Here is a 26,456-nt window from a genome sequence, read left to right as displayed (position 1 = left end):
TTTTTAAGAAACGTCAGCAATAATGGTTACAATCTAATACTAAGTACATTGTAATTCACGTAATCTTCCTATTTTTGGATTACTCAAGCCCAGAAGTGGTGGCAAAAGTTGCAAAAGTATACAGGCTGCGCCAGAACTTGCGCCCCAGATAAAAATGCTATATATAAGGTAAGATACCAAGAACATGGAAAAAATGTTAAAAAAAAATATCTATAAAAATTTCGAAGTTATGAGGGTTTAAAGTTTGCACTTTGACTATTTATTTCTGTTAGAAAAATATTTTTTTAAGTTTTTTTGCTATAGGCTATTATAAGAGGACACAGGGAAGCTATATCCTAAATTGTAACTCAATTCAATGTTATTTGTGACTTTTATTGGGAAAATTTTTGTCCCTTTACTAAATACTTGTAAAAAAACAGATACAAGATCATCAGTATCATTAAATAGATATAAAAGAATGTCAAATGTCAAAAAATAAATGTCAAAATTTTTTGACAGATAAAATTTTTTAAACATTTTTTTCATGTTCCTGCTATCTTACCTTACTTGAAAATTTTCTCTGCGGCGCGAGTTCTGGCGCACCCTGTATACTGGTTTTGACAATTTAGATGAGATGGTTTTAATGAGTTATAATAATAAATTTTAAAAGTAACTTTTAATTACTAATTAGCATTCCGTGTTAAGTTCCAAAACAATAATTTTATTCTTGAATTTATAATGAAGTTAATGGTAACTTTGTGGTTCGCCATGTAACTAACTAATCTAATTTGATGCTTTCTGAAATCTCTTTATTTCAACTTTTATGAGGATAGTTTCCAATATAACACCTCTTCTACCAACTTCACTAGTTATGTTAGACTCGCCATCAAGTTTAACGAAGTTTGGTACTAATTATTCATTCAACAAGTTTTCTAAATAAAAATCTCTGCACAGGATGTTAATGTACATATCAAATTGGAGCTTTCTAACAAACCAACCCTTTACCTAAAAGCGTGACATCACTACAAATTTGAATGCAAATTGTGATAAGAGTTTAACGCACGTTAGTTTTCACTTCATGCATTTATACCGAGTAAAAAAGTTGAACAACTGAGGGCTGAAGGGGTTCTTTATACAAGCATGCTAATTTGCAATTTTTTATAAATGCACAATTTTTATGATGCAACTAAACTTATCAATGTAGAGAACAAAGAAATTTTGAATAAAATGTTTTCACTTCAAATTTGCATTATTTTTCATAGAGTTACGTAGCGAGAACATTGATTTCGACAAATTAATATATCTATTAACTCTACAACTATCCTTATTTGCAGATTTGAATTATACTACAAATCGTAATGTCAAAATAAATAGGATTTGTTCAATTTTTTTTCTTCTAGTGCCTGAACTCCATAGCCTTGAAATCGAAATCTTTAAGTCTCACATAAGAAAGTTTAATTTTAGATTTAATAAAATTAAAATCAGATAACCGAAAAAATTGGTTTAGGTAATTTTATTTGCGAATTAAGAAACAATGTGGTTATGAATGTGACTGGAATTAATCATTCTGTTTTTTGAATATTTGTTTTTGCTTATAAAACTTTGAAAAGCTCTCAACTCGAGTGATTCTCGAGACAGATTTTCTGAATAATGTTTTGTTGCTCTTAGAGCTTGTTTTAAACAATTCTGTTTTCAAATAAAGGGGAAACGTAGTAATGAAACATGTGACTGAAATTAACCATTTAGTTTAAATCCGTTTACTGAAACTATTCTTTTACACTTACATACAAGTCGGTACGTTTACTTGTGTGTAACTCAAACAAAATCCATTTACAGTCGGCAACAAGAAGAAATTTCGCTTGCAGTTGGAGTGGTTTTATGAATATAAGTATACGTCTCTCGACGCTTCCTAGGCTTATGAGAATAATTTATCGATCTCGGTACGCAAGACCTCGCTAAGTGCTTTCGGTTTTAAGACAAAAATTAATTAAAACGATGCAATTAATAAGGCAACTTACTCCGGTGTGCCTCTTTGAAAAGTGCTAGGTAATTGCTTCGCTTGCGCTGCTCTGGCTCTGGCTAGAAGACTCATGACCGTGCGTTTGGTTGGAGTCATCGATGTCCTCAGGCCTCCTGCCAGAAGTGGTCTTTTGCGCCCCCCGACTCCCAGGACTCCACCTGTGGCTGGACCGTTGCCAATGCCGTTTGTGGGAGACAGTTGGCTCCCGTTGGCGGTGGTTGCGCTAGCCGTTGTCTCCGTCGACGAAGGAGTTCCTGAGAAAATCAGATAGATTTCTTACAAAGCTGATCAAAGCGGAACGAAACCGCCGTGATATGGAAAATCTAGACTGTTTCGATTTCACAAAGTAATATATCATCTGTGTAATGTTTCTAGACACTGAGAGAAAGAGTCTTTTGTCTTATGATTAATTTTGGTTTAGAAACGCTTGCCGTTCTGATTGCTTTCTCAGCTATGGGAGAAATCAATGAAGGGTATTTTATAACCCCTGGAGGCTCAAGGCGACGGTCGACAATCATTTTTATTGCCCCTCTGTCTGTCTAGAATCAATTGCATTCTTTACTACTTTTTGAATGAATTAAAATAAAACTGTTAGATCTAAAAATGTAAAAAGGATCCAGCATTCACAAAATACAAACAAGCAAACTGGAAATGCATTTCAAAATTTACCCGTAGTTATTAATTCATCTCTGTAAGTATTTTCAAATGTAATAATTGAAACAATGTTAGCGGATGCACTAAAATCGCAAAAAATTCCTATTAAACATTTTGACGGAATTTCCATCACAAAGAATAAACAGTCGCAATACAGTACAATATTTTTGTTAAATCAAGAACTTAAAACTCAAAACTATTATACTCGTAATTATAAAAATATAAATAGGTTTCCGTTTTTTCTGTTTTTGTTTTTAATATTGTTTTGTAAAAAAAGTACTATGTGCTGAGATTTGTATCTTCAGGGACAGTCAACATAAATGCAAAAGAAACTGGAAAACACCAGACATATCGATCAGAATAAATAGTAAAAACAGAAAATAAATTTCCGGAAAAACTACTTATTTTATTACTTGTATGTACCTACTCGAGTTGTAGATAACATAAAATGAAAATCGAGAAGTTTTTACTTCAGTGATCAGGACTAAAATTATTACAACTAAATTAAATATATAAATTGATTACCAAGGGTATCTGAAATAATTAAAAAACTCAATGAATTTTATTAAAAACAAATTAAAACAGAACAAAACATTAAACAGAGACAAAAACAAAAAACATAACTTGTGTTATAGTGTTGTTATTGCGTTTTGTAAGATACGAGTAAAAAAATAAAATCAGACTTCCAATCGCATCGTTATTCGTAAATTTTAAATTTGTGAAGGAAATACTTCAACTCAATAATTAATTCGTCCAAAATTCCTTCTAAACTTTCTTTTTTCGCTTTTATAAATGTTTAATCAATGTCTTAAAAGCTTTCTCGATTGGAATCAATAGAGTTGTTACAAATAAAAGCCATCGTAAGAAACAGAAAACTGTATTTTCGCTTAAGATAGGAAAAATATAGGTAGTTTCGGTGAAGAATTGCTTGGTTATTAACCCAACACAGACGAGGAATTTACGGAATGTGATATACGCGACTTCATTATGCACCCCCGTTGTATTTAAGTGTTGACCTGAAGCTCGCGCGCAATCTTCCGGGCAAGGAAACATTGCGATGTCCTGATTGTTTATTAAGGGCCCACGATGGGACAGGTAAATAGGATAATTAAGCCGATATAAACCCTCGTATTTCAACGTCTTTGCTCACCTTAGTAGGGTAATCGTGTAAAGGGATCTTAAATACCAGCAATTTATTATTGTTCGCAATAGCACTATTCAGGAAATGATTTCGATGAGGAACGTACGAACGAACAATAAACAACATATATAAGTTATATAACTCCCCAAATAGCAAAATGTTCGAACTCCAGCACTATTAAATTCCATCCATAACTGAGAAACTTATGGGAAAATTGAACGTAAAAGACTATTTCCTCTTAATATCTCCAAGAGAAATTTAATCACGAACGATGATGTAGTTGATAATTTTATTTCGAAATGAAATACCATTAGCACTTGTTTACTGGAAGCCGATATCGGACTTAATTATTCATAATCAGTTACCTGGTTGAATGCCACGTAATGCTGGATGCTCATCTTGGGGGCTTTCTGGTCCCGGTTCTGCCGTCTCACTGCTCAATCTGTCTTCACCTGTATATTCCGCCCCCGAACTCGATCCACCACTTGCTTCGTCTGCTTTGTTGTTATTTCTTTGACTCGAAAGCACCTGCATCTCCCACATTTGTTCCTGTCGGATGTCGTCGTTGTAGTCCTGAAATAATTTCTTCTAGTTAATATTCTATGAGGATAGCTTTTGGGTTGAGGCTCGAAAACCAAAATTGTCTCAGGTAATTGAAATTCTTTGGGTTGAAGCTGATTTATACGAAGCCATTAATATTACATGAAGCGGGAAATAGAAAAATAAAAATAAGAAGATTTCACAACAAACATAAAGTTTCACAAAGACTTCCACAGGTTATTGAACACTATGATGATATTTAATCAATAAACTCGAATTACAATCAAATGTACTTTTCTGACAAACCATAATGAGTTTTAAAATACTACTGTTTTCGTTCGCTTTAGTCTATTTTTATGCCATAAATAAAGCTTTATTTTAAAACACAGATTTAAAAAATAACTAAAACGTTTTTTGTCTAGGCAAACATTAAATTGTGTTTTACGCACACAAAAATAAAAAAAACTATGCAATGCAAATGTTTGTACGTTGTATCAGACGAACAAAAATGCACAATAATAACATTTTTCGTTATTCGTAATTTACTCAGCTTTGCCTATAGTAGTGGATTAACCAATTTTTACTCGTATAATAGGTTCATAAAACTAACTCTTTAACCTTAACTCTGGATATAACTCTTTCAATCATTGCATTTATAAAATTATATTGTCATGAATTTAATGATAAATGAACAGACATTAAGGCTAAACCATACGGCACTTCATAATTATCTTTTATTATACCTCTAAGCCATTTTCGCAAGAAATTGAAACTAGTGTGTGCGCTAGAATGGCAAGTGTTTAAATTGTGTAAAAGTTCTTGGATAAAATTTAGGCTTATATCAACAAAATATTTGCACATTCATCAAATAATAATTTGGTCCTGGTAAAAAAAAACAAATTAAACTATCCAGAGCAAACACTTTAATAATCTGCGACTTTGCTACATTTATAAAATATCTAACATTGGTTAGTGGAAGAGGTGAAATTTTTTCTCCTTAAGCACGTGAAATGAAAAATTACTGTGCTGTCAGAATGGGGGCTTTTCTTTCGCTGCAGCTAATGTTTCAAGAAAATTCTTTAAATGACTGTAGTGAAGCGAAACTAGAAGAAAGATTAAGGTATAAAGCATCGAATAGGGGAGAATAAGAGGTTTTGTCTTGGCATATTTAATGGAGTAGTTTCTTGTGGCTTGTAAAATCGGTCAGACCGATTTTCGGAATTAGATACGCTCTAGCAAGCACGCCTGTAATAAAAAGAAATTCTTAAGTGTCAATCCTTCTTGCATCGTGTATTCTCTGATCAAGGTTCCTTGCCCTCGTTTTTCAAGCTTTGAGCGGTTTCTAACATCCCACTTGGCGTCAAAGATTAAGTGAAATTGTTTAAATGTTTTTAGTCTTATTGTCATAGAATAGCTTTCTTCATGTTTAATTTCATCAAAGGCGTTTCTGTAGCTTTATTTTTAGTGCATCAAAAGATTCTATTTTCTGGAAAAGGAGATGTATCAAATGTCTTCGGGCATTTACCGAATTGTATTTGATGCAATATTTGATCGGAATATTTAACATTTTTAAAGCTTTTAGTCGTGTTCAAACAATGTGGACATAAAGAAGTGATTCGAGAGTTTGGAGTACTTGCTCAAGATCGAGACTACAAGAGTTCTTAAAACTTGTTTCAACTGACATGACACAGTTACTCGCTCTAGAATACCAACTTCTTTGATTACTGATTGTTTCAACCAATAACCACACTGAATTTAACATTTATCGCAAAATTTTCTTTTTACTAAACAAAGAAAACAAGATTTTTCACGCTCTGTTCTCTGTCTCCATCTATGAAATAAAAGAAAGATTTCAACTTTTTTCCAATTACCCTGGAAATAGAGAGGAATGTTGTATTAGCACGCGTTAACAATAAATGCTATTTACGTTCCATTCGAAATCGGATTGAAAATTTGTAATTCTAGGGTGTGTAGACGAGAGACCACATAAATAATGAGTGTACTTTTCGGCCACAAATAGCTTAATTTCCATTATAAAATCGGATTAGTGTACGTTGATGAATATTTTAACACATGGAAAACTTCAAAGTATCCGGTGGATATACAAAATTTTATGTTTTCATCACGTTTTTAATTCTCGAACCTCCACAAGTGAGTACGTACAAAAAATAATAATTTACGTTTTTATTTAGTGTTAACCTTTTTTTTTAGCTTGCAGTCAAAGCGAAAACATTGCCTATGAAACGATAACTTAAAAGTTATATATATTCTCAACTGAAGATGACCACTTATTTGTGATTGAAACGCCTTATTTAACGCCTTATTTAAATAGTGTTTGTAAAAGTAAATAAAAAAATTAAACTAAGTATTTGTTTTTCAGTTTGCCTCTTCATTTAAGCAAACTGTTTATAAACAAGATTTTATATCTGTGTAACATATTTTTCCTTATTAGGCACTCATCTTAGGGTATAATAAGTATTCGATTTGAATCTCCATCATTTGTCCAATTAAAGTTTGAACTTACCTGACAGTATCTAACTTTATATTCACCACTTACTGGAGCTGAACTTGCTTTTAGAATTTGGATGTTGAAGTTGATTCTTAAGTACACATGAGACATCTTTGTGATGAGACAGCTGACAGGTGATTGAATTTAATCAGTTTCTCATTGACTAAGACGTAAGAATTCAACTTTTTTTTTATTTCAACACTTACGTTAGACTTTGTAATTAGTTTAACTGATTTATATTCTCTCTTGTACACATAACCAAGAAAAAAATTGAGTAGTCACAGATGTTTCCAGAACAATACAAGAAGCTTTACGAAGGATCCGAGTACAGAGGGATGACCCGACTTTTTTAGTGTTTGAAGAAGATAAAGCAACTACGTTAACATCGTAATATTTATTAAAAGCTTTACTTTATATGTATTTATTTTTATTAGATACATGTAATACATGTGTACAACAATAACGAAGGAAATGGAGTTATGTGTTGGTTTTACTCTAATGGATTAATCTTGCCGTAAGTTGTCAAACATTTAGGCACATAGCCTACAGAGTTTCACGAATTATGTGTGCATCTACACCTAGTTATATTACATCTAATCCTATCTAGAGAAAGCTAATTAAACTAAATAAATATTCGAGTACCTTCTAGCAATTATTACACAGAATAAATCTAATACACTAAACTATACATTGTATGTCTTCATGCACAGTCAGGAACCAAACAGTTGCTGCACAACACTAATTAGCTTCAAAAAAGCACACAATGAGAAGGGCCGAAAACAATTTGTTTGCTAGGTTAATAAGAATTGTTTTACTTTATATATTTTTAACAGAATCTGAAAGTAATGCAATCAGTAAACTAAAATGTTATTAAAAAAATTAGTATCATTTATTAGTTATTACGTGATTATTAAATTGTAACAGATATTGTCTAAAAACTCTAATAGGATTTATTTCAGTGAATACAATAACGGATAATGCATAGGCTTGTTTACTGATTTATAAAATAAATAATTCAATAATGATTTTCGCTTACAATTGTGTTAAAAATTTATCACTATTTCTCCGATGTAGTTTTAAACCAACTTACAAACGACGTGAAAGCATTGAAGTGGAAAATAAACCCAACAGCCAATTTATCTCAAGTGTCCAAGAAAATTTTCGTACCCAAATTGAGAAGGGCCGATCTTGCAAATTCTTGAAAATAATAAAAAGGTGTATTTATTTGTCGACATCTGTTATTCCAGTCTTTTATATTGTATTTTATATCGTATAAATTACGGTTGCTAAAACATGTTTTATAAATTATAAAATCTGGACGCTTGCACTCGTAGAAGAATAAAGCTTTTATCTATAACCCTAGAATATCAGGAAATGAATTCGTTTCCGTACAACCATTGTGATGATAAATTTCCCTCATAAATTTATAACGTGGCCCTCGATAATAAAAGTACGAATTAATAAAACCTTATCAAGGAAGATGTACACAAAAATGTAAATGTACTTTACTTTGGAATTCTTGAAAAATGGCACAACAATTATTATGGGGAATTAAACAGTTCAAATATAGCAGTCGTGCTTAAATATAAACATCAGGTTTATTACTTTAATACTTTTGCAACTTCGATTCTCGCTAATCCAATTTATAGAGATAAAAAAGATGAGCAGAATACGAGTATGCAGCAGTTATTGCCCCGGCTTGCCGTTTGAAAAGTCAAAGGTAAAAACTGTATTGACTCTTAAATCAATGAAATTATCGAGACTTCATCCGGCCTCAGTACATTAGATTTCTCTAAACGTAGGAGAAGGTTTCTGGAATATCCCAGCACGACCTCACGTAATATAGGAAATCGACTCATCCTCAATTTGCGCTATGTCGGACACCAAGATGATCCACTAACAAGATTGCTTGACTTTTTTAAGTTGTTACGACGTAGCTTCATTTTAAATTCCGATATAGCAGACTAAATTTACGGAACACTTAGCTAAACCCGGAGAGCTTTTTTAACCAGCAAAAAATTCAAAAATTAGTACATCAATATTAGCATCAAACTTCATTTTAAACTTCAACGTTTTAGTAACGATTTTTGCTCTAAATGTTCTTCCTTGTATACTTCCAACGCAACACGTTTTTTTGTACGACAAAAGTTTTTCCGGAGTTTCTCCCAAGTAATTTAACTGTTCAGCAGCACTTGAGCAATTTGAAATATTAAAATTGTTTATCTGTCTCTCGACGTCTCTTATAATAACTACCTGGTTGACATGTTTTTGAGGCATCTAAGTATAACTCGATTGAAATTCAAGACGCCGAGTTACAAAGTTCTGTATTTATGATCACCAACAGAATAGGTTATAAAGCAAGTTTCAAGGTTTTTACTGAGATCGATTGGATTTAATTCCGGAATATATACTGAACGTTCATTTTTTTAAATTTTTGTCATAAATTCAATGAAAATGGGCCTACAATTATCCCACCATATAACTTTTACAAATTTAATTAAATAAAATAATTGGGCGATAAATAAAAGACCTTCTAGAGTGAACACACAGCAAAACGATGCCAATTTGTGTAAATTTACAGATAGCAAAAGTCATTTAAAGTTTCCTCAGACTTTTGTTTGGCTTGGAAACAATTTTAACTTCATTTGGATAGAAATATTGTTTGGATTCAAAGAATTTGCAAGTTTCTCAAGTTTTTTCTTAAATTTATATCTGTGTTTGCTCATATAGACCCGATGGAGATCTAATTTTCTTCAGGTTACTTTCTTACTTTTCAGCAAACAATATTCAAATATGCACAACTAAAAACTAAGTTAAGAATTGAAACTCATCTGACTTTTTTAATAGTTCTGCCGATGATGATGTATGACTGAGAAAAAAATTCCTTGAATAACAATGAATTTATGAATATATTCAAACACCTGTTCATGAAATATTAAAACTTACATTGAGAACGCTAACGTTTATAAATTTTATATAGTGTATACGTAGTTGCAACATTTCGTTGAAGGCAATGAAAATCGTTATCATGTAATAATTTTAGTTAAAAATTGCAAAGAAAGTATTTCTTTAATACCTGCTATAAAAATAACTTGACATGTTTTTCAACAAAGTGATGATCGGGAAAAATGTTTGTAAACAAGGTATAAATTTGTTTTAAATCTGCGGATTGTTCGCATCCGTGCTATAAAACAAAAGATTTGAGTTAATTTCCTTTACAAATTCGACGTAAAAGTGTTTCCGAAAGAACTCAGGATGGTCCAGATTGTTTTGTTTTATTTTATCGCCAAGGGACAGAGCGAACATTGCTGCCAACTTAATTTAATAGGGGAAACGTGTGTGATTTTTTTCACGATTGCGCCTTATGAAATTGTCCTGAGACCCCGAAAGGAAAAGGGAAGAAAACAAAACAATAAAATAAGTTTGGATGATGGCCGAATTTATCGAGTGTTCGACAAACACACATTCCATTAGATCACCTTGTTTAAAGTAAGAAGGGATTTATTTGGCGATAGGCCAAAACTTTGTACTTTAAGGAAGTCGGAAACTTTCCTGCCATTATATTTTTAAATATAAGGAATTATAAACAACTAACGTTTTAATACTGCACCTGTCGGAAAACTTTAAATCTATTGCAAAATTATGAAACAATAAAGCACAGATTACAGTTTGCAACTAACTTCATAAACGACAAGTGGGCGAGACATTTGAGTTGCTTTATCAACAAAGAGGACCAACTGCAGAGATTGCAAATTATGGTTTCCAAATCCCAAACACTTAATTTTATACATTTTTGTGTCATTAGGTTGAGATTCGCTCGCCAGGACTACAATAAAGTGATTATTAAAAAAAACTGCTGTAAATATAATAATGAAGCGAAAACGTTATTGAGAACAAACTGTCAAGATCGTACAAACAACATTAAATTAGGATTTGCTTCGAAAGCGTTAACTCCCCCAAACTTGCTAGCGTGACTTGTAAAAGAATAATCACCACATTATAAAGGTCTGTGTAAATGGACAGAGTAAACCTCAGATTAAACTTTAAAAATAGAGGAAATTAAATCACCTTTTCAGAGCAAGTTTCGTATATTATTAGCTGTATTCTTCTATTTTCCGTTAGGTAAGCCTAATTTTTCGTTGAAAACTCACTGTACCAATCACAAGTTTTCGAACGCTATTATTGCAACTGACAGGTTTTGATCCTTTTTCTTCAAAGAGAATATTGTAACCAAGCTGGTGCATTCAGTTCATTTCAATTTTCAGGGGTTCTAAAGATCTAATTTAAAACTTTGTAATTGCAGCAAATGTAATTTTAGATTAATTTTTCTACAAATAAGACAAATTTTTAAACTGTTGTATCCAGTGGATAAAATATTTTTATTCCTTGATTATATAAACAAGAAAACAAGTAAAGTTTTTATTACAGTTTGTCGTCTTGTCATGTTCTGGAGTTTATGCTTTTTTGTGTGCGAGGACAGTGAATTTAATTTCCAGCTCACAGCAAATATATATTGTCTGTTAACTTCCATTGTAGGTTGTAATTCTTTTATTAAGAAACTGCTTCGTATAGTCAGAACGTAAAATGTGTATAGAAAACTAATTTTATGTTTTTAGTAGAAATAAACTAATTTTCACTGCAAAGTGGAATCATGTTAGTCGAATTATTCTCATTTATCAGTAACTAGATTAAAGCATTAATAGAGCCATTTGTGATTGCAGGGTTAATACTAATAATTAATTATTGCATTAATTTTTGTTAAAATTTGATTTAGTATTTGAACATTTTAAAGAATATATTCACAAAATACTTCTAGAATCTCTCTGACCTACTTGTACTAACAACAAAATGCTTAAAAATTGTATACACTTCTGTTTGCCAATTTAAATTAAAATTCCTTCGACTTTGTATTGTAAACACTGGTCAGTCATAATTAAAATTTAAAAAATGTTTTTAATTAACAAAACTTTGCATTTTTACATCTTTGATGCAGTGCAAAAACTTATGTATTTACTGAAAAAATAGATTTATTTCACAACTTGTTGAAACTAAATATTAACACAACACTAAAAAACTTATTTAATTTAAATTTCCTTCACAGGAATTGAAGAACTGAGGTATGAATATTAAACTTAGCACAGAATTTGGCAATTACATACGTAAAGCACTAAAGCGGGAGTTAGACGTTGTAAAATGTTGTCCATTATGAAAGCCATATTATAATACGTAGAAAATTTTGTTACTTCCTAAGATTGAAAAACATAAATTGAACTTTGATCATTTTTATTACGAGTATTGCCTAATGGATTAAATGACACTATTTTCGATGTGAGATATGGAAGTATAAATACTTGCACCTCACATACATATTCGTAACATATGTAGATTGTAATTAATGGAGGATGCGGTATTTAATATTTAAAAGTTTCTAGTAAAGTGGTCTCAAGGTAGTCTATATTTTGTGGAAAAAATAAAAAAAGCATCAACGACTCTATACTTGTACTTACGAAGAAATCTTGCGTAAATTCATTTTTATTGGGTCAGAATATTAGAATTCTATCAGATGAGATCAAAATTGTAATTTTCTTTAGCTCGTTATGTGTACGCGTAATCCATATGCTTCCATCCTTTCCAGGTAAAATTCGCAAGTGTAACAGAACAAAACACAGTTTTAATATTAAATGCATTTTAAAAATGTTTGTAGTATGTAATTGGAAATAAATTAGCTCTACTCTTATAACATTTTCAGATATTTGTGCATTAGTTGATATTGCGTGTAATAAAACATTCTCTTACGGTTTTTAATGTAATTGTTTTTCTGCTCCCATTATTTTATCATGTCACTCATTTAAGCGTTGACATCTGAAAGCTTTCGTTTCATTCCTTTTCATTTTTAGTGAAGAAAATGGCTTCATCGAACTTCTTTGTAATACAGAATTGTATCAAGGGAATGAAGACGTTATGCACTCACTATTCACGAGTGAACTATGTAACTCAAGGTGCATTATTGAAACAAAGCAGAATCATAATTATCTCAATGATGAAACCTTAACTAAACTTTGTTTAAAATATCCTGTGTCAACCTCAAGATAATGTAAGGGCATTCCAATTCAGTTAACTTATTGTAACACAATTATTTAAAACCAAACTTGACTCTGTACCAGCTAAACTGGGGGATGGGGATTTACTTAGATAAGGATTTCTTAGATAAAGTATGACAAGAAAATCATAAGTAGTATAAATAAAATTTCCGCTTATAAGAGCAAAAAACGGAGAAATAGTTCCTATTTTTTATTTTTTTTTTAAATTGTAGACTTACAGAGTATTATAATTTATAACTATGATTACTTAGAAAAAAGACAACTGAAAGTAACATTAAATAAATTTATGCCATCTAAACAAGTTAATGGCAAAAAATTCTCAACATTGTAACATGAAAAACATGTTCTAGACATTTTATTTATTTAGTGTTAAGTTAACACCACAGAAAAAAAGATACTAATAAATTCTATTTACCACACATCTTAAAAATTTATTTTAGAGCGGAAAGCTTTACAAAAAGCTATATTTTGACCAACAGTCAGCAATAATTGAGGCTATAATTCTTATTACTATTTTCATGAAGTTGTAAAAGCAGACTGTAAATCTTAGTATCAAATTTTTTATGTGTGTGGTCATAATTTTAGGAATTACAAAAAAAAATTAAAAAATTGTTAACGCAAATTGTGAAAAGTTTGTCATTTTTAGTTGCATTAGACACATTTCTAACACTTTGACTGTAAATAGCTTTCCCTAGGTCTTGAAAATAGATTACTTCTTCAGGAGATTTACATTTGAATAACACATTTGGTAGTTTAGCCCAAATCCTCCGGGATTTCATTAAGTATCACGATGTGCTTGTAATTAAATAAGCTACTAAACAAATTTTCTTCTTCTCATTGTCCAACCCAAAATACCCCACAAATGTCATAGTTAATCTAGTAAACAAGTCGACACAAAGCTAATAAAGGCAACGTGTTCAATTTAATTCGCGTTTCGTTTCCCTCGTAATTAATGTTCTGATTGATTCTCGAAGCTAGCACTTCTCCTGAAATTCAAGTGGTTGCGGAGAATACAAGATGTGCTAAATTATATTCGATTGTGTTCGCTTCCGCGAGCTATACATTACACATACCTGCGCCTGCGGCATGCCTCGGGCATTTAAAGCCAAACCTATAAACTGAACCGAAGAAGCTCTAATGCCTTTAAAGTCGAATCGAATTTGCGGCCACAAAGCAGATAACTAATCGAAACCCAAATAAATCAAGCCGCATGCCGTCTAATGCTCTTTAAACAAGGCTACAGTGAGGCATCAGGTGTAACAACGAGCTAGTTTTGACATCCACTACAGAGTCCAACATTTCACAAGAGGGAGAGCGTCGTCATGGAGACGCACCACCACTCGAGAGAAACAACATGCTTCTGATGGTCTTTCAGGGGCAACCATTATGAAACATCCGCTCATAATAATTACTGTCCTCGTTTCGAATCGACATCTAATGCAGTCTGTGTGTGATGTCAATCAGATAAGTGAATTTGCAGCGTAAAAGAGCTCCCGAAATGGGCGCCACATCAATGATTGCCAGCGAATGTTTTTTCCAGGAAAACGTGGTGAACAGGATGACACAATCTGGACGTTTAATGAAAAATTTCACCCGACGCATCGCAAGGTTGTATCGGGAAAACATGAACGTTTTACTGAACGTTTCAATGATTTAAATCAATTTCAAATCTTTTTCAGTCGTACCTGTCCAACCTTATTTATATGCTTTTAACAAAAAAAAAAAAAAACAAAAACAAAAGCAAACAACAAAAGTTGTTGAAGCTTTTTGCATTGCAGATCATAAATTATCATAAGGGCTAGGCTATCTCAACCTACCTAAATTTGTTACTGATAAAACAAAAGTTTATATTACAGTTGTGAACAACTATTAAAATTTGCAAAATAACAAAATAAATATAAACGTTGTCCAAAACGAAATCAATATTAGCATAGCCTATTCTTATATATAAATCGTCTTTTTAACTGCGGAAACCCAAGATTTACAAGCCTTCTATATAAAAAATACAAATACCACATAATGGATCCTAAAAATAAACTGTTGAAAATACAAATTTCTTAATATTCTTCACAAAAACAAGTTACAAAAATATAATTACAAATGTCTACTCGTAATTAATATGTATACAGGTCCAAATCTGGAAACGGTTTTATTCTGGCGAAACTATCAATTTTTTTGGCAAATAAATTTATAGATGTGCAATGGCTATAATAATGCTATTCTCAAAAAAAAAATTATTAATAGTTTATACTTACGAGATAAACATAGTAACAATTTTTTTTAAATGGAAACCTACCACAAGTTTTTTTTAGACAACGGCCTTGTTATAAATTGTTGCTGTGCAAATTTGTTTTGTAAACCTCAAACATTTTTATTAAAAAAATGTTTGACTTATAAGAATTAAAGATTTTTTTTGAGTAAACTACCAGTTTTTTTTTTGGAAATAAATAAATAAATGTTTAAAGGTTGTAAAGGAGTGATGCCAAAATATATTTTATTTTAGTTAATTGTTTAAACTTTTGAGATTACCAAACTAATATTTTTTTTTCTTAAATTAAAACTGTTTTTTATTTATTGTTTTACAAAGATATGTTTATGCATTTTATACTAAAATGTACAGAAATATTTATTAAAAATGTTAAAAAATTATAAACTTTATCTGTTGTTAAAACTTTCTTCCACCAGCCAAGGGCTGATCGGTTAAGGTTTTTTAATTATTTTTAATTCACTTTACAATATTTATTTAAGACTATTTTATACTTTGAATAATATTATAACTTTTTTACAACAAGCACTTGCAATTGCAATTAACAAATTCAGACAATACCAGATACAGACACTTCTACTTTAGACTAAAACCATTTATAGACTATGTAAAGAAGATACCAGAAACATGGAAAAAATATTTAAAAAATTCTATCTATAAAAATTTCGAAGTTATAAGACTTAAATTTTGCCCTTTGACTCTATTTATTTCTGTTTGAAAAATAAATTTCCAAGTTTTTTTTGCTATAGACTATTAAAAGAAGAAACAATGAAGCTGTATCCTAAATTATAACTCTGTTTAATGTTATTTGCTATTTTACCTTTACTAAATAATTATAAAAAACATATACAAGATCATCAATATCATTAAATAGACATAAAAAAGTCAAATGCCAAAAAAATGTCAAAATTTTTGACAGAATTTTTTAAACATTTTTTTTATGTTCCTGGTATCTTAGCTTGCTTGAAATTTTTAGCTGGGGTGTGAGTTCTCACACACCCTGTATTTATAATAGCAAAAGTCTGCAAGGGTTTCAACCATTTTGTTGATTGTTTATTAATGTAAGCGCGTGATGCTTAAGTTTCTAAATGCTATGGCCAGGTGTATGAGATAACATAACAAGCAGCATAATAATAAATAATAATAAATGAATAATTACTTTTGAAAACAAAATAAAATAATCTTCACCTAATCTTCCTTACTCGTGGCTATGAAATTTAAAAAAATCATTGATTTGTGTATTTTCTTCAGTTTGTAAATTTTTGCCTTGTAAAATGACATCATGCATCAAAAATACACATTAAGAGTATTCCATAAAAGTTTTGCCTTAAACTGAAGTATTAAATTAAATCGAAATGAAATTATTTAATTAAATTCTATCACGAGTAGAAGCAGACAAAAACGCCAACTAAGCGAGCGGTATTACTATAGACGCCTTGACTTTTTATTACGCCACAGCATGAAACTTTTCTTGAGTTTAAAATAAATATCAAAAGTTGAAAACTTGAAACATTTTTATCATAATTTAATTAATTTACTTTTATAAGAGAGGACAATTTTTAGTCAGAATTACTCTGACTTTAATGCTATAAAGGATTTTGTTTTGATGATAAATAAATTTAAAAAATAATTTTGAGATAAATTTCCAGCTCCATGAAGCTACCGAGAGTTGGTAACAACTTGTAAAATCAGACACATTCTTGTTTACTCATTTTTTATTTTTGTTTTCAATTTTAATAAAAACAATTTGTTTATTTACCATAACAAGTTACACAACGTTGAAACAACTTTCGTGGATTAACCTAGCAAACCATCTTACAAGCAACGTTTATTAAGTTAAATTAAGTTCAAAAGTAAAAAGTACAGTAATTTTTTATGCCCTCTAAAATTTTATGTAACTACAATTACTTTAGTTTTCTTACTGATTTACATTGTACTTAATATGTGCACCAAGTAAAATCATATATGGTTCATATGATAGAATTAGGTTTAAATTTTAATGGTTATTATAAACACGAGCTTTGAATTACCCGTATTACCCTGAAATTTATATTGTATAAAATTATTGATATGGAAACTGAAATATATTCCCTTTTCAAACTGAAACTGAATGTAACTTTCGCCTAAATAACTGATATGTAAAGAAATTTTAAAGAGATGTATACGTGACAAGTGATTGACATCTCATGAAATTTCCATGATGAGGAGCTTTATTATGAAGCAGTTTATATTGATTTTCATCATTTAAATTATTCCCAAGCTGATGAAATGAAATATACTCGTACTTATGTACTTTCCATAAATTAGTTTTTGTTTAATATTTTGTTTAATGCTGCAGAATTTTCATGTAAAAAGTTTAATCTTAGGTTACAAAAGTGTGTTAACTGTTTTTCCTTTGTTGTACAAGTTATTATTCTTTGTTTTTATAACCTTGGGCGATTTTATAAAAGTGGTTTTTCAAACAAAATTAAAATTTTTGGTCTTTGTTCGTCTAGGCGGTAGAATTTACAAAATGAACGTATACAAACAAAATTTAATAATAAACAAAAATGAGCAAAAGAAGCAACTAAGTTATAACAACTTTCCATGTGTTGTTTTTAACTAAATGCCATGCCATTCTGTTTTATTTCAAGTTGAGAATAACTGTGCAATGAGACAGACGAAACATCAAGTTTAATTAACAACAAGCGCACACGCGGTTATCCCACTAGACATTCTGATGAATAATGACGGGAGTTGTAAAAAAAAATAGCGAGTTTTTGAGACAATTTAAAATTGGTGGAGGCGCCGGTATAGGAGAAATTACATTCGAAATATTTATTTCCACGGCGGGCACGGAATTGCAAATGTGCGTTATTTTAAGAGCATTACACCTACGAGTAATAACATTTAACTGACACGACAAGAAACTTATTTACATAGTCACAGTCTGCGTATCTCTGTGAAAGAGTTTGAGGTACTTAATTAAAATATTTGTCTTACAGATGTTTTATGAAAAGTACATCATACATATTTTTTCTTCATTAACAAATGTTTTACTTTTTAAATAAAAAGGTGTTATTAATTATAATGTGGTTTACAGCCATATACTCGAACATTCATAAAAGGTTGCAAAATTGAACACAACAAATATAAAAAGAAAATACAAAATGTAATTGTAATTTAAAAACACAATGCATTACAGAGTATTGCACTTTTACATGATGATTAAAAGTTGAAAAAAGCTTTTTGTTGTAAATAGGAAAATTGTGAAAAGAGTTAAGTTTATTAGCTAATTGGCTAATTCAAGTTGTAAAATCGGGTAAGCAACAATAATGTGGCTTTTGCATTTAAAATGGCGGACGTGCAGTGTGAAGTATGTCACTCGTCAAAAACAAACAACCGCCTAAGACGAGAACAATTAACCAAGTTTGAAACTGAAAGGGCGTCTTCTATAATTAGCCCTTTAAATGGATAAGTACAATTCGGTGCTGTGGTTGCTACAATTGTTAATTATATCTACAAGTTGTTTGTTTACTGTTGGGCCCGCATTTGGGTTTAATTAGGCACTTAAGGGATGCCACCAGACGTTGCACTGAAATTGCCCATTCTTTTTCACGTTACAATACACCTAATCCGCAATGAAAGACAGAAATAATCGTATCAAAAGACAAATGGCCAGATGACTTTGCCCGGAATTAATACTCGACTAACTACGCCATTAAGTCGCTGTTAAATCTAGGTGGAAACGGAACTTGTGAATAAATAACGCACATTTCAACCGTTAGGAAGATAATCTAACTTCCGTTTGTATTGGCAAAGGTTAGCATTAACCATCCGATACCATTGATTTACGATCGGAGCTTTCGCTAACAATCTTAAGTTGTTAAATATAAAGAGCTGCTTCCGCCCAGCATGTTTACATTATGCAGATACATAGCTTCGGCTATACAATATTAATGGTTTCAAGCACAACTGCTGATAGCTAAATAAAACCTTCCTCCCGTTTTAAACTACAAAATTTAAGTAGTTTTGTACGATTTGTGACAAAATATTTAATAAAAATCAATCTTTGCATTGAGCAAGTATTTTCACGTCGTTTGCACTTAAACTAGGTGTCAATTTATGTGCTAGACCAATTTATTAAATACAAAAAATAGATGACATGGAGGCAGGAAAACGGAAGCGGCAGAATCGCTACACCTCTCCAGGGAGTGGCACGCAAGAACCTGTACTATGCAGGCTCCAACCCATATGTGAGACAACCTAAACTAACACGAGAAATTTGATGACGTACGTGTAAACTATACTAATAGTAATAACTAAGACAGGTTCACTCGTATGCGAAACTAAAATAATAAGCCAAATCATAATTCATCTAAATATAAACAAGTGTGTTTTTACTCGTGATGAATATCAAGTTTAAAGCAAAATTTTTACATAAGTTTACCGAATGCAATGCTTTTTTCTTGTATTTTTATTTGTGAATATAACAGTGACCCTAACTGACCAATTTTTAAATAAATTTGAAATATGTGTGCAAATGTGCATCTTGCAATTGAAAAATTGAATGTCATGTAAAAACAACTCCACTTTTTTGCTAAAAACTTTGTTTGGATAAATGCAAGATATTTTGACATTTCCAAATTCAATACTTTCCTTCCAATTGACCCTAATCCAATATCTTTTAAATTTATACAAGTACACCTAAAAAGCTCTTAAGCGTTTTTATTTGATGTCCTTTTACTTTCCATTTGTTACTAAGAACGATTTAATAAAAGTGTTTGAGAACGAAGAGAGCCATTTCGTGCGTGTAAGATGTCATTTAAATTAGAATATCACCCATATACCGATAAAGTGTAAGGGTAATAGCAACAAAAAACACATAATTTAATGAACACAGTTATGTTTATACTTATAAATCCTGTCCAGCTGTAATAAAAAGCAAATAACGTCAATGATCAGTTTTTTTTAAATCAGTTCAACTCATTAAAATCAAGGCAATGTACCTACATAAAAGGATATTTTATGAAGATAGTCTCCAGTATTTATGGTTTGTAGCGATTATAAAAGCCAAACAATACTGAATTAAAAAAAACGGTACAAGCATAAAGTTTTAATTTCAAATATTCGACTGAAATATAAAATGAGATTTAAGAGAGGAATGCTAAAGCTGAAATTGAGACAATTTGAGTGACAAGAATTGAAGCTCATAATATGATTGAAGTCTAGAAATAAAATATTACAGAGGAAAAAATCACGATAGGTGCACAAAAAGAGCTGTAAGATGAATGATTTAACAAGACGCAAAGATGAGCTGGGATGAACATTTAGACGTGTCAGTCCGAGCTGGCAGAAAAATTGATTACGTTGATATAATTCTCAGTTTTAATGAAAGAATGTGCACGCCATCAAAACTGTAACGTTTGGTAGAGCCTTAACGACATCCAGACATGAAAGTGTCTGCGCAAACAGGCAATATGGGGATTCTTCTATTTAGTATCATTACTGCACATTTAAAGGTATTATTTTGTTTAGGTTACAGTTATGTGAGGATACTGGCTACTTCTGCTGTTTCAGACCTTATCCAATTTTCTGATCACGATCCCACAGAGTGTATGTAGTACGTACTGTATGTACGTATTATGGTGAAATTGAAACGGTAGTAGTTTTACTATCTGCATCTAGAGTAGATACAAAATTGCTTATAATTTTTCAAAAATTATCGTAAAAAAATATTCACCTTATATAGATTATAAAATTCAACAAAGTCACATTCAAATTAACTTAATTAAAAGCTGGTATTATTTTTTTGCTTTAGATAAAAATGAGTTTAAAGTTATAGTAAGTAATTATAAACATATCAGTGTCTGACGTTTCGTCGCGTCCTGCGAAATTGCCAGACGGTCTTGATTTTCAATCACTAAGCTGTAATTTCTGTGAGGTCCCATTTCTGTCAACATAAAATAGAAATAGATTCTTTGCGTTAAGCAGCTATTTTGTTTTCTTTGGTCGTAACTTCTTCCTTTACATTGAGAATTTAAAAGCATCTGTTCAAGCATTTAAAGATGAAAATAACATTTCATTAAAGAAAACATTTTGTATAAGCAGTTAAAATATTGAGCAAAAAGTCAGAAAGAATGTCTATTTATTTAAGTTGCAATTACTTAAGTGCTGCTCGTAAAAGAAAATTGATAAATTAACAAAACACTTCTTCCCATGTTTTACTCAAGAAGATAATTATCGTATTTTTTCCGTTGGCCGCACAATATTAGCCGAGATAAATTACGTCTGGTAATTTGCAACGACCACGAGTCGCCCTTCTGACATTTAATTGATCATAAAATTAGTCGTATTTTTGATTACATCGCTTTAATTTGACATATACGAGTTCTGACTCACTTAACCCATGTAATAATTCGTTTTATGGTTAAAATAGGTAATTACATTTGCTATTATATAATATTCGCACATTATCGCAATATCTCATTTCTCTATGAAATCGGTTAAATAAAACATGGGCCACTAATCCCAAAACCAAATTGTTTGAGATTAATTGGAAATCGTAAAGCATACACCTCTCAGCTCGAACCGAATCGATAAATTTTTGTCGATGTCGATGAGGGTAGTAAAATTTTTAATGGGTTTGTATTCCTAAATAATTCATTTGGTTTTACGAGCCTGCATCAAAAGTTATCATAACTTGATATGGCAACAACTATCTAGCATTTTAATGGCTGCTCCACTAACGGCGTTAGTGTCTCATAGAACAAAACGTTAATTTCAAAGAGAGGCGCAATTACACTGTTGCCTATAAATAATTCATTTAATTCCGCCAAGTGCAGAAAACATGCATCGGATGTGCGAGGCAATTTGAATTTCATTAAAACATCTATGAAATTAGTCGAAACGATAATCCGAGCTGAAAATTTTTCATACTTACCGGTACAAGAAATCTTCGAACTTCCGCTAAAGCATACGCGATCCTGGCGTGAGCTTCAGCAGGAGTTGCAAAAGCACTTATTTCGACATGCAGTTCTTCGCTCAGGTGTTGGAACTTTGGGTCGCCGCTCGCTCGCAATTCTTCTTCCTGAAAATAATATTCACTTCAGCCATAATTATAAAAGCAGCTAGATAACGTTATTTCGTCGGAAGTCAAGTCGTCACTGTTTCATACACGTAAAAGGAAAACACCTACAAGAAAAGTTACTACCGTCTTTAGATAAAAGACTCCTCGAGGGGAAATGAAAATAAAAGAGTCGTCATGAAATTTATTACAGACTGGAACAGAAATATTTGTTAATTATTGATTTCAATTACAATCTGGCGGCAAATACATGTTTTTAAATGGATCATTTAATTCATCGACTCCGATTGAATAAATTAATTGATTACACCCTCAGGTTCTAATAATCAATACAGTTCTCTGACTAAATCAAACATTTAATAAAGTATATTAATCTCAGTTCGAGTTATTGATGGATTATGGTTGCCTGAACAAACTGAACACGAAGAAAAAACAACTGCATTTCCAACAACTTTGGGCCAGAATTAGTGCAGAGCTTGAATAGCTTCAACAATGTTACACGTGCTAAACGTGTTGTAAACACTAATAGGAGTTTTCAATTTGAAAACACATTACCTCTTGTATAAACTTTAACATTTATATTTGCAGTTCTTGCAAAAATACAGCGATCTTAAAAAAAGCTTCGTCTTTTATTTTATCTAAACGAGAGGTGATTTACGAAAAATACGCTTGCATCGCGTCTTAATTCACGTATCGTATATAAAAACTGTGGTTTTATGTAAGCGTCTGCTGATACGAGTGTTTTATGTGAATTCTATATATATAATAATTCTTTCTAAAGAATTGTGTTCCCCGATGTACATTTTAGGATGCGGTTTATCACGACTGAATTGGTTTTGTGGGAAAATTGAATTCTGTTACTCTATTCTATTCAAATTTTTCAATTACACATTATATTGTTCATATAATCAATTATCTTTAGTAACCATCAATTGTGGTCTTTTTTCTCTTATTTTTACCTTTTTTTATTTGAAGCATTTTGAGTATCAGAAAAAAAAGTATTTCCTATTTTCTTAGTGTATTATAAATTGCTTCAACGCTTTTTATAATGATCGTTTTAAAGCTTCAGACGTAATAAATAATAATCAATATATGTATAAAATATTCTGTTTATTTACAAATTTCTTCCAGTTTGGTAATATAAAAACAAAAATCCTAGACGTACTTTCAAAAAAATTTAGCCGATAAAACGTAAAGACAATCTCTGGTACATACTTTGAAGAACTAGTTTTCTTAGAAAGTTTTGTGTCAAAGCATAAAAGCTTGTAAAAGTAATGCTTTAAAATATTTAATAAAATTTCCATTAAGGACACACTTACATATTCTCTGTTCAAAAACATTAGATGAAAAGTCGACACTTGCATTATCAAATCTATTCACTTTTGATATTATAAATATTATAAATAAATCTTGCAAGCCATAATTTTGTTCTAACACTAATATTTTATACTGTTCTATGGTGCATTTAAGTTCACTTCTAATGTTGCTATTAATATACGCTCTTCTATAAAATACATCCTTAATCATAGAGTATTTTATAAGTAGATAAAATACACTTATCTTGGCAATTTGTCAATTTTCACATTAGTTAGGCAAATTTCTTTATAACAATTTCTGAATTTAGTAAAACTTATGATCCAATATTAGTGTTGGAGAAAATTTTGAAGACAACACAAGTTTTATAGTTTAAACTCTTGTCTTAAAAGCTATTAACTATTCAATTTATTAATTTTAAAACATGAAAATAAAAACTAGAGATATTGAAAAAAACAAAAAAGGTCAAAAAAAGAAGTTCGGAAAACAATTTCTTAGAAAAATTAGTTTGTTTCTTTGTTTTCTCTTGTGTTCCCATTTCGCTTGCATTTTTTTTTGCACAGAATCAACAAATATTGACCCTCCCTCACCTAAATTAAACACTTAGTAATAAAATAATAAAATAGATTTTTTTATTCAATTACATATAATTATAAGTTTTAAGAGACCAAATGATTGACGCATAAATGTTTGCTAAACAAGCGTTAGAGTAGCAACATAAATACGTAGTGGTGAATAAAAAGTATGGAACCAAACGTTTTTTGCTTAAACTATTTTTGAAAAAACTAATTGATGAGTGATAAAGTACTATAAAAATGTGATGATTTAACAAAAATAAAATTTTTCGAAATTTCCTTTTGTTTTTGAGTTCAACAAAAAAAATATTGTTTTAAATGGCAACCCACTATAAAATCATTTTTCTCAGAAAAGCTTTACACTAAGGATTACAACTATCTCTTTTATATTTAATTTTTTCAAAAATTTTTTTTTCACATAAATTGCAATTTTAACAAAAAAATCGCATAACTCAAAAACAAAACAAAATATCGTTCTGAAAATACAGTCACATTTTTTATATTACTTTAATTTATATTAATTATTTATTTCTGGAGGCAAATGATTAAAAATAAAACCGCTTAGTTCCATACTTTATATTCACCTTGTATATTGGGATATTTAATCCTTTTTAAAAAATTCACGATTTTAGTTTATCAACTGAAAAAAAGGTACTGTCGGGCTAAATAACAAACGAGAGTTGAAATCGGCTGAAAAAGTGTTAACATAAGTATTCACCAGAAGGCAGCGCATTTAATTATAAATGTAACAATCAGCCCTGACAGAAGAAGGGATTCACGCACTGTTACTTATGAATATAACATTTCATTTCTGCCATCGGGTATTAGTTGATACATATGTATGGTGTCGACACATTGAACCTAAATTCGGTGTGAATTTCTCAAACTCGAGGGAGTGATAAGTCGTATGTACTATGGATGAATAACAAACGTCAAAACGTATAACCGATGCCTCTAACTCGTGAAATTGTAAAGACAACATTTCGAGTCACCGCAGTATTTACCAACATGGTGCCCTTTACGTGATAAAATATTAAATTTAACAGACTGAATGATTTGAAATGGTAGCCAGGACTTGCACACTTGAGGTTTTTGATACAAAATGTGACACAAAACATATTATGGAGTTGTCAGTTTGTTTCACAGCCGCATCAGTTATTTAAATTGCTTTTGAAGATATGACAGACAATGTACCATAAATTCTCACTGTTATAATTTCTACATAAATGCAATTTCCATTTTTTAACAATTCTAAGTCATTCAATTCATGCAAAAGGGGAGAAATCGGAATTTCATTTACCTTGTGCCTGTCTTTCATCGACCCTCTGCCGAGAACTGCCATCTTGCACATGGTGTCTTCTTGGAGTCTTTTTAACGAGTTACCCTTGGGCCCAAGAAGTTTACCAACAAAATTAAACTGTAATAAAAAATCATATTATAATATGAAAAAAAGTTGACTCTATTAGTGTACAAGGAACGATATCAAATTAATTTAACTGTCCCAACGCTTTTTTAGCCGGTTCGAAGCAATTACACATCTAATTTCAGGAGATATTAAATTTTTTAAAAGGACGAAAAATCACGTTCCACTGAGACGATTTTTTGCAGCTACTGTCGACTTCAATTATCTACGATGGCAAAAATCATTTTCCGTGGTTAGATAACCTAAATAATTATAAGCACAGTTCACAATTTCCTTTCATACATTCATCTGATTGCTTTATCTAGATAACAGTAACGCTTAGCGAAAACATACCATAATTAATTCAGTACAAAGTAAGAGTAATCCACGAAAGTTGCCTTTGTTTCTAGACAATGAGATAATGCCGAGACCATTGTGAATAAATTTTATTATAATTGATAAAGACATCTCAGAAAAATAACTACATCTTAGAGAAAAGAATCTTGTTTCATATCGAAATTCGCTTTCCAATTTTTAGCTAATCTATTTTTTAAAACAAAATACCAAATGCATTTGTCTTTAAAATAACGCAACGAGAATTAATATTCATTGTAGTCTGTATTCCCATGACTCATGAAAGCAGTACGTACTTAGAATTATTATTAAAAAATTCGACTGCATTTCTGTAAGGATGGAATAAAAATTTGTCTTAATATGATGCGATCCGAGCAGTGAATGAAAAGTATACTGAATTTTTTAAAAGAGATCTATCTACCTTTGTACCTTCGTGAAACATACGTGCGACTTTTATCCTGCATAATCTTTACCTTTCATGTATTTGTTTGATGCAAAAACCAAAATTCTGTCAGATGCTATGCAAGCACGAATT

At 30.9% G+C, this 26,456-nt stretch overlaps 1 protein-coding gene across 1 annotated transcript in view; it reads right to left on the bottom strand.

Moving 5' to 3' along the window:
• Positions 1-26,456, bottom strand: part of LOC123010753 (KH domain-containing, RNA-binding, signal transduction-associated protein 2-like) — a 76,910-nt gene that overhangs the window by 5,021 nt on the left and 45,433 nt on the right. The window contains exons 4-7 of the mRNA XM_044407849.1: positions 25,466-25,582; positions 22,133-22,279; positions 4,160-4,367; positions 1,998-2,253 (exon numbers count right to left, since the gene is read on the bottom strand). Of these exons, the coding sequence (XP_044263784.1) occupies positions 1,998-2,253; positions 4,160-4,367; positions 22,133-22,279; positions 25,466-25,582 (728 nt within the window). The remainder of the gene's footprint in view (positions 1-1,997; positions 2,254-4,159; positions 4,368-22,132; positions 22,280-25,465; positions 25,583-26,456) is intronic.

Source organism: Tribolium madens, unplaced genomic scaffold, assembly GCF_015345945.1.
Source record: "Tribolium madens isolate multiple individuals breed KSU strain unplaced genomic scaffold, Tmad_KSU_1.1 Scaffold_91;HRSCAF=231;Tcas5.2_LG7, whole genome shotgun sequence".
NCBI lineage: Eukaryota > Metazoa > Arthropoda > Insecta > Coleoptera > Tenebrionidae > Tribolium > Tribolium madens.
This window is presented reverse-complemented; position numbering and strand designations above follow the sequence as displayed.